The sequence below is a fragment of the Cheilinus undulatus genome, linkage group 24 (genome assembly GCF_018320785.1).
Source record: "Cheilinus undulatus linkage group 24, ASM1832078v1, whole genome shotgun sequence".
Taxonomy (NCBI): domain Eukaryota; kingdom Metazoa; phylum Chordata; class Actinopteri; order Labriformes; family Labridae; genus Cheilinus; species Cheilinus undulatus.
In genome coordinates, this window is record NC_054888.1 from 7,557,620 (window position 1) to 7,573,100 (window position 15,481).

Below are 15,481 nucleotides of genomic sequence, written 5' to 3' on the forward strand. Positions count from 1 at the left end.
CCCTATATTGTTTTTGTTAAAGCCTGCTGATGGGGGGTAGGTGTCAGATAAACAATGAAAATCGTTTTTTTTTTTTCAATTTCCATCGCAAAAATGATCAGATAGTGATATGTTTGACTGTTTAAAGTAAGCAAAGAAACAACGAGGCACTTCTTTGTCCTTACGGGTCGCCAAACATAACACTAACTGAAAGTTACTCACAGGAGCTTTAAAAACATGGTTATCTCCAAAAATAAGTGGTTGATTGTTAAGATTCCATGTGTTGAAATATTCTTATGACACTTCTATAGCTGTGTTTCTACCAAGTGGTCCGGTTTACTTTGGTCATTTGAGTTTCCATTGTCATAAGCTGTGACAGGAACCATAATAACTAGCTAGTACCGCCCGACTTCTTTGGCACCCTTCCATTAGGGTACTAAGTGTGCCTATCCAAGTCTAATGGTTGGACCAAAGTCAATAAAGGATCATCACTAAAGGCTATGGTAATAGACTAATTCACAAAAAAAAACCCTGGATTTTTGGTTAGACTTAACTTGACTGAGTTATGAACAGACGTGATGTTGTTAGTGGACAAGCCTGTTCTGAGAGCCAGCTCTCCAAAGTGAATGACGAGAGCCTTCTCTCATTTGGGAGCCAGTTATTTTTTCATTATTAGATATAAAAAAAGCAAAAATTGTACCAAATGAAGAGCTGTTTAGGAGCTGGGAGACAGGCTCTTATTACTGAGCTGAGCCAAATGATCTGGATCTGTTAAAAGAGCTAAAAATTCCCATCACTTTAAGTAAGGCTGGACTAAAATTAGCATCAGAAAGATCAGGGTTTATTGAACCAAATGGTCCTGCTTGGTAGAAACACCCCACATTACCCTGTTGGCAACCTAGTGTTAAGGTCTACAGTTTTTGTATGAATCAGAGTCCTTTAGAATAAAATAGTGAGCATTAACGCATGTTATCAGGTAGGTTTTGTTCTGTTGTACTAGCTAGCTGTTTATGCTAAGCTAAGCTAGCTCCAAAAATAAGACACTGGCATGCCTTTGGGGAAGTCTAGATGTGCCTTGGGAATTTGTGCAACAGTTCCTTATTATTACAACTTCATGAAAAATAGATACTGCATCATGTTTTACAGTGGGTATTTTGCATGGATATGAATATGGTGTGCCCTGTGATTTTGGCGTAATATTAGGTGTGACGTGGGTGAAGAAGACTTTGAAAACCACTGGTCAAATGCAGTGGTTCTCAAGCTGTTTTCCTCAGGGCCCCCTTTACTCTTATCTAAGAAAAGCTAAGCCCCCTAGGACCTACTTGGGAAAAAATAAGCATCAATTTGAACTGTTTATACCGACAAAATCCCCAAATAATAGGCTTACATTGACTTGTTCTTGTCAAAAGTTCTTCAAATTAACTATCCATTATAATAATGGTGTATTAGGGCCATTCTAGTAAAATTATAATACCATAATTGTTTGTTTTTTTAAGAAAAACCTTGAAGTTCTCAAGTTCAAAAGTTTGTTAATTTACATGAAGAAAAAAAATAGATTTCTTTTTCTTTAAAAGAATTAAATGTAAGTGAACCAACACTTAGAATTTTCGAGATTATAAAATCGAAAAATCCAACTACTATTTTCAGTTTGTGGGTTTTTTTGTACATTTTTCACTAATACTCTTTAAATGTAGGATTTTTAAGTCAAAATTTAAGACTTTATATACTCTGAAATTATGAGTTTTTTCGTGTAAATATACAACCTAACAATCACAAAAAATAGAACTAAAAATGCTAAATTTTTTGCTAAAAAATTTACTGATTTTCTTCATTTTTTAATATTTTACGTTGGCCCAATATGTTGTGTTTTTAATCTTTTTTTTTAAATAATAGATGCACATCTAATTTTGACAAACTCAGAGCGGACAGGGTTGCACGCCCACCCTGAGATCTTAATCGCCCCCCCCTCCTTGGGGTGCCAAGACCCTAGGTTGGGAACCAATGGTCTAGTGTTATGTGGTGCCTAATGTACAGAGAAAGCCTGGGTTCAGGTCTGACTTGTGTCCTTTTTAGCATGTGTTTACCCACTCTCATCCCTGTTTTAGACTCCATCCACTGTCATATCTCTATAACAAAGGCATAACAAGTCCATTTAAAACTCTGTTCTCTCTGTATGTTAAGGCACTTTGCTTTTACACTATTTCCAAGGATAAATTACACAAGAAACATGAGCTGAATTAGCAGCCTGCTAGCTAACTAGCTGCTAAGTTAACAACTGGCTTTACTAGCTATATCTTTGGAAAACTGCTCTGCTCTTCTAATCTAACGTCCACTTTATGAACCAAGTCTGCAAGCATCCAATTTTCCCTACAATGCTGAACTGTTAATTAGCAAACGTGTAACCTGTGTAGCTATATGACTTGACAAGGCTTAATTATAGCTTTACAAACCCTACAGCTGCTGCTAACACATAGCAGGTGTTGTGTGGAAGCAATTTTATGTCTCATTCGGTGTAGTCTCACCATATTTACCTCTGTTTGGTCTTGTCTAGTGTTGTTTATAAATTGCGCTGCTTTACTCTGTCTTTATATAGTTTAGTCTACTCAGCCTATGACTTAAGCACAATGTACTTTGCTCATCTTGTCTGTGTTTCAAATAAGTGACTCGACACTCTGCAGCAAATGTTTTGAATCACGCTGTAATTATCTAAAGCTGGATCCCACTTGGGTTAGCCAGGAACATCCCGAGGAAGAGAGAGAGAGAGGGAGGTTAAGGATGGATGTCTAACACTTGTTTGTTGGTCGCTGGTTTTTCAGCTCTGCGGCCGCAGCACAGCTGCAAACAGGCACAGAGAGAGACAGAGAGCAGCTGCAGTCCAGTTGCCAGCCTCACCAGAGTGCTACAAACGGAACTGCCTACAGCGTGGGAACTGGCACACACTCACACATACACTCCAGGCTTGTAGCCAGGAACAGTGCAGTCAGTTTTTCGCTGTTGTCATACGAAAATCTTGCTCCAGTTTTTTTTTTTCTTGCCTGTAATAACTTTAGCTCTACTCAAAAGGATTCCCTGCTCTTTTGTGTCTTGAGGAAATTGTACAACTTCAGGGCTTATGAAAGCTTTTTGATGCAGTCAAGAGCACATGTTGGGCTGCTTTTCTCAGATCTGCAAGCTTTCAGCACATGAACATCCTTCCCACAAGTACAAATGAGAAAATGATGACTTTACACGTAACTAGCAAAGAGATAAACAACCAAAGTCTTGATTTAAGTGGCTATTACTGAGCTGTAAAGCCGCAACATGAGGTAAACTCTCACATGATATAAACAGCTTTAAAGGCGACTGATAAACACATTGGGGCATATTTTAAAAGCTGAACTTCAGTAACACTTCACAAGATTCAAGGGATTCCCCCTGTGTCGCTGCTAGGCCCCCCTAAAAACAACAAATAACTCTAAAAGAAAACAACAGTTCCTATTGTGCTAAAGAAAAGAAGACAGAATACCAAGGACAAGAAAGCAATATGAAAGGTGAAGGCCAAATCTAACAGAGGAGTCATTTATTCATCCAGTCAGCCTCATCTGACCTTCACACAGCAAACATGTAATAAGCTCCACAGCCTCCAACACTCTCCCTTTTAGCAGACGCAGCTTTGAAGAGACTCTGAGGGCTGCTTGTACTCAGAAATGCTCTCAGGAAGGGGACCTCAGGACACATTTGCAATATTGTAGACATACCATACATGCCATTTCCATTCAAATGTTTTCATATTATGATCCCCCCTTTTGGTATGCATCGCCACAGAGCCCTCAATAACATTTAGCAGCCCATGTATAGCTACTACTAATTATTTCCAAATTTATATGTTTTTATGCCTTGAAGGGACAATTCAGCATTTTTGTAGCTGGGTTGCATGAGTTCCTGGGTAATAATAATCATATAAGCCACAACAGATTCCAGTCTGTGTTGGCTCTTTAAGGAGAGAGTGCTCAGACTACTTGTAAGGAAGCTAGGCTCCACAACGCAATGGACAGATAACAAAGACAATTTAATGTGAATATGGTCCAAAAATCAATGTTAACTTAAAATAAAGCTATGTAGAAAAGGGTTGATGTATTTTTTTTCCTTTTTTTATAATGCAACAAATACACGTTCTGTAAGCTATATATATATCTAAGAATGGCACACTTTGAGCTAAATGCTAACACCAAAATGCTAACATGGCCAAATTTTACCGACATGCCTGTTTGAAACAGGATGATTGTTTTGTATTTCAAATGTTTAACTAAAAGCATTAGCGTGCTAACATATGCAAACTGTTCAAACAGGTATGGTACTAGTTTTGCTAGTATTTGGTGAAAAATTAATTCAATATATAACCTTTTTAACCTGATTATGCTGCTAGAATAAACTATACATGGGGATTGTTATACTTTAAGCTAAATGCTAACGCCAAAATGCTAACATGGCTGAATTTTACTGTCATATCCATGTTAGGCAGGTTTGTTGTTTATATTAACAAAATTTTAAGCTAATAGCATTAGCATGCCAAATGTGTAAACTAATCAAATGGGTATTATTCTAGTTTAGCGAATATTTGACTGAAAAAAAGAATTGGAATGAAACTCTTTTCTAAATCTGATGATGGTGCTAGAGTATGTAAGGAAGGTTATACTTTTAGCTAAATGCTAATGCCAAAATGCTAACATGGCCAAATTTTACTGACATGCCTGTTAGAAACAGGGTTATTGTTTAGTATTTCAAAGGTTTGGCTTATACCATTAGCATGCTAACATTACTAACTTTCAAAACAAATTAGAAGAAAGTGGGAATAAATTGGACTTAGTAAAACAAATACGAGTACAATATAAAATAGTAAGGGTGCCTTTTTCTGATGTAATTAGGTTTATATATTGTTATCCAGAGGTAGAAAAAGTACACGCCTGTTTTACTTAAGTTAAGTTAAAGTTACAAAGGTTAAAATGTATTTAAGTAACAGTAAAAGTACTGGTCTATAAATTTTCTCATGTAAAGGTGAAAAGTTTTCAATTTAAGGTTAACTTTTAGCACTTAGTAGCAACTAAGGAGTTTCACAGTGAAATATGATCTTTCCTTATTCACAGTAGCAACAGAATAGATCTGGAACCAGGCAGTTCAGGCTTTAAAAGACTTTAAAAGTGTCTATACCGCTCCACACTATATCTAGTTCAGCTACACTTTTAGAGTGATAAGTATTTTACAGTATGAGAGAGCTGCAATAACTCCTAAAGCTAGGGTATGAATTCTAACTCAGTTGATAACTTCACTCATGGTGCAGCTGTGCGTCTTACATAGAAAACAACAACAAACCATCAGAAACATGAGCAAAAGAACCCAATAAGGGATCACTGTACAACAGGCAACATCCAAACACAACTAAATACAGCTAAAACACACCTTAACGCTGCCCAAGGGCATGGCAGAGAACAGCAGCTTATTTGGGATGTGGCGTGGAATCATTCTCTCACGTTGTGCTACTGTGTTGTCAACAAGTACTTGTATTTCTTAAACTTACGAGTGGAAGGTAGAGAGTGTAACAGAATCCACCAACATGACAGATGTCCTAATGTGAAGAAGCATTAGCAAAATGATGCTAAAAGTCAAACACTTCCTACTACATTAACACACAGAAGGCCAGGTTTTCTGTGAAAATGGCTGAGGTCATTAGCAAAATGAGCTACATGGTAGTAGATACAACAGTGTGTGTGTGTTTTGGTTTTGAGTGAAGCAATTATTTCTCAATTAAGATAATAGCCTCTTTTAGACTAATTTTATCGAAAACACAAGCCCGACTATCAGGGATGTGAACTCTCTCTCTTCTGCATTCATTTTCTTTGCTGTATTTTCCTGTTTTTTCTTCTCTTTTCCGTATCCGGACCCTGAACACCGCACAGTCTGCCCCCTTCCCCCAGAACACCACCCCACCTCGTCACTCCCAATATACATCCTGGCAAACACACACCTTAGGTTAATCAGTTCGCACACACATACCACACAACCCCCCCAGAGCACCCCACCCAGCACCTCTGGCTAATCACTTCAAAGGGGGAGATGCTATCAGCGCAGAGAGGGACCCGCTGAAGTAAATCCCAGCAGGGACCCCGACTGCTTCAATCTGACAAGGCAGACAGAGTCTTTAAATCACACAACAACCCCCTCCCGAGCATGTGATAAAACATTTTCACCTTAAAAGTGGACGTCAAACTTAAAGTAGCATTCTGCTAACACTGAGAAGTCCAATATTTGGCCTTAAATGAGATAAAACCGCTGATTTGTTTGCCTTTCATCAATCAGGAGAAGTCATAAAAGAAACCAGACCACAAGAGTTAAGAGAAGGACAAACAGATGAGACGGAGGGAGGGAGACGGTGAGATCACCGGGGGGCTTTCCTTAAATCTGCCACTCCCTTCATCCCTCCATCCCACGCACTACAGACCAGGAACAACAAAGCAGTGTTTGTTTGATCAATAAATTCAGGAGGCATGGCTTTACTTGGAGTTTGTCCCAGAGATTCAGTAACACAAGGATCCAAGTCCTTTAGATAAAGCTTTATTTTGAAAGGCTGTAACTCTCTGGAGAAAGAAATCAAGTTTATAGGAGCTATTTGAATGATTTGAATTAGCTTAACAAGTCTATAAAATGACAAAAATAAACCATCAAGATTTCGTCTAGCCATCTCTGTTTTAAGTTATCTCTAAATATTCTTTGAAGACTGCCTGCTCTATAAACTATAAATTTAACTTTAAAAGATGGATGCTTTTTTGTGGAATGCAGATGAGTTGCATTCTGGGAAATGTAGGATCCCATCTCTTTGCACCCACAGTAAACACGGCTATATTTTGGCATTGACTGCAACTTTTTCTAACTTATCCTTTCCTTTTCGTCTCTTGTAAGCGTCCCAACTTTATGGATGTATATTCTTAAAATGCCTGACTGCCCCTTTAAAAGTCCAATTAATGCCAGCATAAACTACAAAAAACTATACGTCAATGCTTATGGATTTTTAGGACTTACAAATTAGGACATTTATCTTGAGATGGCATCCCCACAAATAAAGGGAGTAAAATTTTAAGTGGGTAATGAAAGGAGGTTTGTTTTACTTTAAATGGAGCATTTCTTTCTGGAAATGTCCAATTTTCCCTATAATTAGTGCTAAACTGCATGTTTGACAAGGCGCAGAAGTTATGGATGTGTCAAATAAGCCTTCTCTGGAGGTCATGGGAGAGTTGAAATAAGGTTAACTAGCAGGCAGAGATACTGTATTTGGTGAAAGGACAGGTGCATAGCAAAACAATCAGAATGTAATTACCACACATCCTAATTTCTCTAAATCTACTTCTCAAATTTAAGTATGTTTAACGTGGCGATACCGGGTTGTTGTAGACGAGTACTTTAATGGTAAACCGAGTTATTAACTACTAACTGGCTTACATCAGGGAGGGGAGCGATGTCCAACAGAGCATGTGAGCAGGAATGGTCAAGCATGTTTGCGTCTACCTGTGTGTGAATTGGAGGAGGGGTTAATGAGACGAGAGGCACTTTGATGACCCTAAAAGATGACCTCTGACCGTTTGAAAAGGTTAAGAGGCAGATTAGGAGGGGAAGGGGAATTACAAATAGGCCCCCCACCCTCAGCTGATTACAAGTGATGCACATCCTCTAGGAATTTGGGACTGTCTCTCACGAGAACTTCAACATCCGAGTGTGGGCCTTTTACATGATGACAGAGTAAATAATACAATTATGAATAAATATTATAATATTTGAGTACCATTATTACATCGCTGGTACCAGATACTGGTACTTTAAAATATGTGATTGCATAAATATTCACCCTCTTTAAAGTGACGGACCTAATTTAACAGAGGTCCAGCTAATTGGTGCTAGTAGTCTCATAATTAGTGAAATGGGGATCACCTTAGTGCAGTGAATGTGTCTTAAATGATAGTAGTATAAAGACACCTGTGTCTGAAAGGTTCAGTCACTAGTTTATCAGTATTCCTGGCTACCATTACACCATGAAGACAAAAGAACACCCCAAGCAACTCAGAGACAAAGCTATATAAAAGTATAAGTCAGGGGATGGATATAAAAAAATTTCCAAACAACGAAGCATTTCACTACACATCACCACAAACACACCGTCCCCACTGTGAAGCATGGTGGTGGCAGCATCATGCTGTGGGGATGCTTCTCAGCGTAGAGCATCATGAGATGAAGTTTCCTGAACTCTTGTAGCAAGTGAAATCAGCGATCTTACCTTGTTGGAAGGTCCAACAGTCCGTGTTTGTTCCTCATAAGCTGCTACGTTCTCCCATGTAGCGACCACGACATGCGTGGGTGTGAACTTTGCGTCTGGGAATCCTCGATGAACCTCCTGGGTGAGCAGATGAATCATGAACAAATGTAGGGGAGGAAAGAAAAAGGAAAGAGGGAGTGTACAATGGATTGAACTAATGGAGGATGAACTGAAGAAAGAAAGAATCCACATTCATAGTTAATATCCAAACAGGTTTTTTCTGTATTTATCTGCAATAACAAAGCAGAATTGTTAAACAAACCTGGGCCATCTTGTTGAGCACACTGGGCGTTTCGGTCACCCTGTAGTAAATCTGTCCTCGCCCTCCGCTTGTGTCGATGTCCGCCAGGAATGGTGCCACTGCAGGGAAATCTGTCGGGAAGCCGTCGTCCACATACTGCTTTTCCATTGGCAGGTCCTGAGCTGATATGATGCCATTGGTCGCCACCTATACACAGAAAGAAATTATCACATACTGTATGACTGTAATGCAACTTTTATGATGCCGACCACTAGGACTAGCTGGGACCCTGGAATACTTCAAAACCCATCATAAAATCCCACTGAGGGATATCTCAAAGACCATCTTGAACCCATGGAGCCTCCTAATGAACTTGTATCCCCTCTTAAACCACTGGAACCTCCTCTTAGACCCCAGGAACCACATAACGGACACCAAGATCCCCCCATAAACCACCAAACCCTCCTCAAGGAACCTCTGGGGCTCCTTCTATCCCTCAGACTATGAGGAGGAAAAATTCAAACCATGCACTCTTCTTACCAACTTTCTGTTTCATGTATTACACAATGAAAAATAGTTGAAACTATTAGGAGGAAATTTGGAAGAGCATATATGACTATTCCTTTAAAGGGCTCATTTCTGGCTATATTTCGGTCCACTTCAAAGAGAAAAAAGACTTTTTACTTCACTAAATTAGAGAAAAAACAGTTTCCCTCTTAACCTATCAGTCAGTTTATATAATAAAACGAGGTGGCTCATCTTAAAGCCAAAAACTTAAAGCCTAGAGCATTGCTTACATGTGAATATGCAGTACTAACCCCATTAGGTCATAAGGACTAACATCCTGTTTTTCTATTTAAAGCTCCTGTGGGGAATTTTTTTAGCCTGTTAAGAAACTGAAATTAATGCTGATGCTTCTTTATGACCTAAAAAGACAAATAAAATCATCAGCAACAAGACTGACGATTTCTATTGGTTGTTTTTAATGTTTGAAAATGCTGCTGTAGGGGGGTAGGTGTCAAAGAGATACATCTTCACTACAAAGACAGCCTTTTTAAATATCAGTCAGTTTATACAATTTAATTAACTGGCTCATCTTACAAGCCAAAAACTTAAAGGCTAAAGTACAGAGTATTTGCTTACATAATAACCCCGTTAATTCATATGGACTAACATTGCATTTTTCAATTTAAAGCTCCTGTGGGAATGTTTTTGGCCTGTTAAGAAGCAGCCTGAAATTAATTCTGAGGCTTCTTTATTATCTAAAAAGAGAAATCAGGTCATCTGCAACAAGATAATTGATTTCTACAGGTTATTTTAATGTTTGAAAATGCTGCTGTCAGGGGGTAGATGTCAAAGAGAAATATTTACACCTCATAGACAGCCTCTTTAAATATCAGTCAGTTCATACAAAATGAACTGGTACATTTTAAATGCATATAACCTAAAGGCTACAGTACTGAGTACTTGCTTACATGAACATATGCAGTAATAACCTCATTGGGTCATATGAACGAACATCCTCTTTTTCAATTTAAAGCTCCTGTGGGGAATTTTTTGCATGTTAAGAAACAGCCTAATATTAATGCTGATGCTTCTTTATGACCTAAAAAACAAATTAAATCCTCAGCAACAAGACTGATGATTTCTCATGCTTATTTTTGATGTTAAAAATGCTGCTGCCAGGGGGTAGGTCTCACAGAGATATATCTAAACTACAAAGACAGCCTTTTTTTTACATTTTCACTGATGCATTTGACTGTTAAAATTGACTAAACAGAAATTTCATGATTAAAAAAGAAAAAAAAAACACAATCACTCTTGTTCAAGTCAAATTGGCAAAGATGCAAGGTTTTACTTTGTCCACAGAGGGCGCCAAAGTCAACACAAACCCAAAGTTCCTCACAGCAGCTTTATAATAAACTTTTAGCATAACATTTTGTTACTTTAAACTAAAGAAATTGTTCAATTGTCTTTTTTTTCAGGGGTAACACAAATCACAGTAGCACACTTTAAAATCATACATATTATATTAATAGTTACATTATAACTTAGGATTCTTGTATCTTTTAGAAGAGGAGTTGCCTCTAAAAGCATCGTATGCTGTTTGGTTAAATAACTGAATCATTGATTAACTGATTTTATACAGTGAATCTGCAAAATAAGCAGTAGAAAAAGCGATAAGTGGAATCAAACTGAGAAAAAGTGTCGTATTTTCCTCTGAAATGATGTGAATTTAAAAAAAAAAAAACTGCATTCTGTATGATGAGTAACTGCTTGCATGTGCAGTACTAACCCCATTAGGTAATATGGACAGACATCCTGTTTTTCTATTTAAAGCTCCTGCGAGGAATTTTTAGCCTGTTGTTAGGAAACAGCTTGACATAAATGCTGATGCTTCCTTACTACCTAAAAATACAAATGAGGTCATCTGAAACAAAACCGACGATTTCTCATGCTTATATTTAATGTATGAAAATGCTGCTGCCAGGGGGTAGGTGTCAAAGACATACATTTACACAACAAAGACAGACCTTTTTACATTTCCCTTCACAGTTTTCTTGTTAGGGATGGAAACACAACCTACTCACACACAAGTTAAGTTAGCAAAGATACAAGGATTCACTTTGTCCACAATGGGCACCGAAGTCAACACAAACCAAAAGTTCCTCACAGGAGCTTTGAAAGTAACTTTTAGTGTAACATTTTGTTACTTTTAAGCAAAGAAATTGTAATACTACTTCTATGAAAGAATGCCTTTTCATGCATTGGTAATAATAATCCAAAGACCTTGGTGGCAGATGTTGCATTACAACTACTGATTCTTTTATTTTTATATCAATGCTGCAGCTGTTAAAAGAGAAGTTTCTTCCAAATACATCATGTACTGCTGCTATGAATGACTGCATTATTGATTATAAACTGATTTCATGCAGTGAATCTGCTAATTAAGCAGTAAAAAAAGCAATCAGAGCAGTCAAATGGTAAAAAAGTATCATATTTCTCTCCAATAGCCAGGCAAACTACCTCAACTTTGCACTTAAGTGTAGAGCTTGTAATTCACTCCCAACCATTGCCCAATTACATAACAATGTGCAGGGGCAGTTGTGGGGATTTAAAGGCCCCAGGCAAAGACTAATATAGGGCCTTCCCATTTATCTTTAAGGAATCACATAGCCTCTAGGCCAGGTGGAACAAGAAGAATAAAAACATATGCTCACCTTTGGTGCCATAAGTCATACATTTTATTTCTTGCAAGGTATTTTACCATTCACCAGATCATCGTTTCAATATGTCTACAGGTCTACCTACCTAATACGCTCAGATGAAGACATTTTGGGGCTTTCTGAAGGCTGTGGCGGTCAGGGGTCCCCTCCACGGTCTTTTTTAGATCATAAAAATCTATTGTAATGCAGTTTTGATCCTTCATAGCCCTATTTTTTAGATTGAAAATGCACATCTTGATCCATGGCAGTAGTTTTAGACACATAGCTCTATTTGATGCTCACCTTAGTGAGTTTATCTTGAAGCACTTGTAGGACAGAACCCCAGGATATAGCCTATCTGAGCCTAATGATAAAACCACCAATAATGATGTGGCACATAGGGGGGCCATTCTAGGATGCATTTTGGCACTAAAACTTAAAACTGCTTATGCTTAACAGTGTAATTCTCTAAATTTTACCCAAGAAATTGATTTAGATACGCCTCAACCACTTGGGTTCTAGTTCTTAAGCTAAACTAGCAGCCCTGTGAGTTCATTGGTTTAGTTTTCATGCATGCACTTAAAAGTGTTGAGGTTAATTCCTTCAAAATAGAACGTGCTTTAAATTTTTCACACGTCCTCGGAGTAAAATAGTAGGTGATAATGAACCTAAGGCGCCTTCTTGTAGTGTTAGTTTATCCTCATTCAAACATGATAATAAAACGCTCAATTTAGCGCCATAAAACAGCTGTTCAACAGCTGCAAAAAGTTATCTTTGAGGAGAGTTTTCACGCACGTTCAGTCAACAGTGAGCGTGCAAACAGGATGAATGAAGTTGTACTCACGTATAGCTGGGTGAACTGGGAGTCGTAGAAGTATAAGGGTCTGGGTAGGGTCAGCACTTTGGACGTTTCATCGTCGCCCTCTGCCAGAATCAAATCTCCACTCAGAGAGCCGTAAGGAAACAGATCAGCCCTCTGGATGGCTCCAACCACACAGACGCTGGCGCTCCAGCAGAGCACACTCACGGCCAACAGCGTCCCTCTCTGCATCGTGGAGCCGGCTTGAATGAGCAGCTCAGCAGTGTGAGAGGGAGAGAGGTACAGAGGAAGAGGGACGACTTTCCTCCTTTAGCAGGGAGCCGATGATGATGATACTCTGCGCGGAGGGAGGGGGAGGGAGGGAGGAGTCGAGGCGCGCTCTGATTGGTCAGAGGTGGGATGAGTGACAGCGGCAGCCCGGTAACATCTGGCTCGTATTAAGAGAAAAGACAAATAGAGCGTTTTTTAATCCGGATGTAATTCTATCTCCTTCACAACAATGTTTAAAAAAGACATAGTGTGATTTTAAGACACTCAAACACACATAAAAAGCTTTAAAAAACAAATAAAAAACGGCGGAGTAACGTTAAAAGAAAACACAGACGCAACATGCTAGCTAGGCTACATTACGTGATATCTATGACGTACCGTCAAAACCGTTAACCCATTAAATTGTTCGAATTTTGGTCGAATGTTTGTTAAAAATCTCCGGTAACAGGTCCAAAAGCAACATAAGACGGCGGAAACTATAAAAATGTCCCTTTCTTGTTTCACACATTAAATTGAATGTTAACACAATCAAATCTACTGATATTTGATGTCACTTTACTTATTCTGTGATTTAATGACGGTTATTAGTGGAAAACTGTAAGATTTAACCTAGTGTGCCACCTAGCGTCTGATGGCGGTACTACAACAAACGTTTTCAGAGCTTAAAATGAGTTGTTTTTCAATTTATCACACTTTTTCCTCAACAGAAAGTGGAACCAGGCACATAATTTTGAGAACAATACGAAATGTTTCTTCCTTTACCTCTTTTTATCTGCTTGTTAATTTTCTTTCATCCTTATAATTAGTTTTCCCACAAAAAAATTAACATTTCTGTTGCATATTCAGGTGCATCTTAATAATTAGAATATCAAGAAAAAGCTTTTTTCCCCCCTTTGATTTAATTCAAGAAGAGAAACTTAAATATTTTCTGGATTTATCTCATACAAAGTCAAATATTTCAAGGCCTTTCTTGGTTCGTCTCTTGGTGATTACGGCTTACAGCTCACAAAAAAAAAAAAAAAAGAAAGAAAGAAATACACTAACTCACAATATTATGATATCAAACACCGAGCTCTAAGCACCTTGGATTCTGCGCCTCTCTGATCTTCCTCCACTCTGGGACCTTGATTTCCAGTACCACTAGACTTATATGACAGTATTAAGACAGCTCCAGTATTTTTAACAAAAAATGATTGCAGATGATGTTAAGCACATGCCCCAGGATTTTGACAGAGTCCTAGAAAGGACAACACAAATGCAGCAAAAGTGAATAATGACGCTATTAATTCAGAGGATAAGTCGACTAGAAGATCCAAATCTGGAGCCAAGACATCTGGATTGAGGCAACATCAGCCAGAGGGCAGAGAGAGAGAGAGCGGCAAAAGGGCAGCTGATGATTCTGCATCTTAAAAAAAGTCTTGGTACTCTAGAGGGAGGAGAAATCCTCAGTCTTATAACGGAGGAAATTTTAGAAAATTAACTGAAACCTTTTTGAAATGAAACTGTGACTTCAGCCTTAAAGGACCAACTGAAGTATGTGCTTGAGTATACGCTTTCAAGCTTCTAACATTCATTTTAGTACGCTGCATGTGATAAGATAAAACACACAATGTATTTAACAAAGAGCACATAGGTAAAACTGAAAATACCACCATAAAATGTGTGCAAGGAGCAAAGGAGTTTGTTCAGTCTGTGTTTTGAGGACTCATTTAAACCTAATTTTTGTCACTTTTAACCCAATTTTACCTATATCTATCTCTTTTTTAACCACGTTTTGCCCATCTTTGCAATTCTTTGCCCGTTTTTTGGAGAAAAATGTTTGCCACTTTCTGTGTGTTTTTGCTATTTTTGCCCATTTGTCACTTTTCACCTTTTTTACTTTTTTTTTTGCCACTTTAATCCAATTTTTTGCCCTCTACCCATTACTGTCGCTTTCCCCCTTTTTGCCCACTGCTGCAACATCGTTTTATTTTTTTTTTGCAACTTTTTGCACAGTTAAGCTGCCTTTTGCCACTTTTTGTTTTGTCACTATTTTCCCTCATTTTTTTGCAATTTTTCTCCCATTATCACCCACATCTGCCACCTTTTAAACCACTTTTTGCCCATCTTTGCAAGTTTTTTGCCTGTTTTGTTGCCAATTTCTTTCTGTTTTTGCTACTTTTCACCCATTTAATGCTTTTCACCTATATTTTTTCTTCACTTTCTTGCCACTTTTATTGCATTATGCCCTTTTCACCCATTTCTGTCACTTTCCCCCCACCATCTTTTGCTCTGCTGTTTTTTTTTCCAATTTCTGAAACATCTTTTTGCTTTTTGTTTTTGCACACCTAAGCTGCCTTTTGCCACATCTTGTCACTATTTTTCCACAATTATTTGCCACTTTTATCCCATTTTCACCTATGTCTGACACTTTTATAACCACTTTTAGACCATCTGTACATTTTTTTGCCTGTTTTTTCCCCTTTTCGTCTATTTTTGCCACTTTTTTCCCCTTTCCACCCATTTCTGTCTTTTTTTTTTTACCACTTTCTGCCTTTTTTCTCCATTTCTCTAACATCTTCTTGCAACTTTAAGCCTAGTTTAGTCGATTTTTGCCCATGTTTAGTGCTTTTAATCCGTTTTTGCTT

General features: G+C 38.1%; 1 protein-coding gene across 1 annotated transcript in view; it reads right to left on the reverse strand.

The window, feature by feature from the left end:
• Positions 1-12,869, reverse strand: part of nid2a (nidogen 2a (osteonidogen)) — a 76,933-nt gene extending 64,064 nt beyond the window's left edge. Inside the window, exons 1-3 of the mRNA XM_041781776.1 lie at positions 12,609-12,869; positions 8,580-8,765; positions 8,279-8,395 (exon numbers count right to left, since the gene is read on the reverse strand). Coding sequence (XP_041637710.1) covers positions 8,279-8,395; positions 8,580-8,765; positions 12,609-12,815 — 510 coding nt within the window. The 5' untranslated portion in view covers positions 12,816-12,869. The remainder of the gene's footprint in view (positions 1-8,278; positions 8,396-8,579; positions 8,766-12,608) is intronic.
• Positions 12,870-15,481: the final 2,612 nt, after the last annotated feature.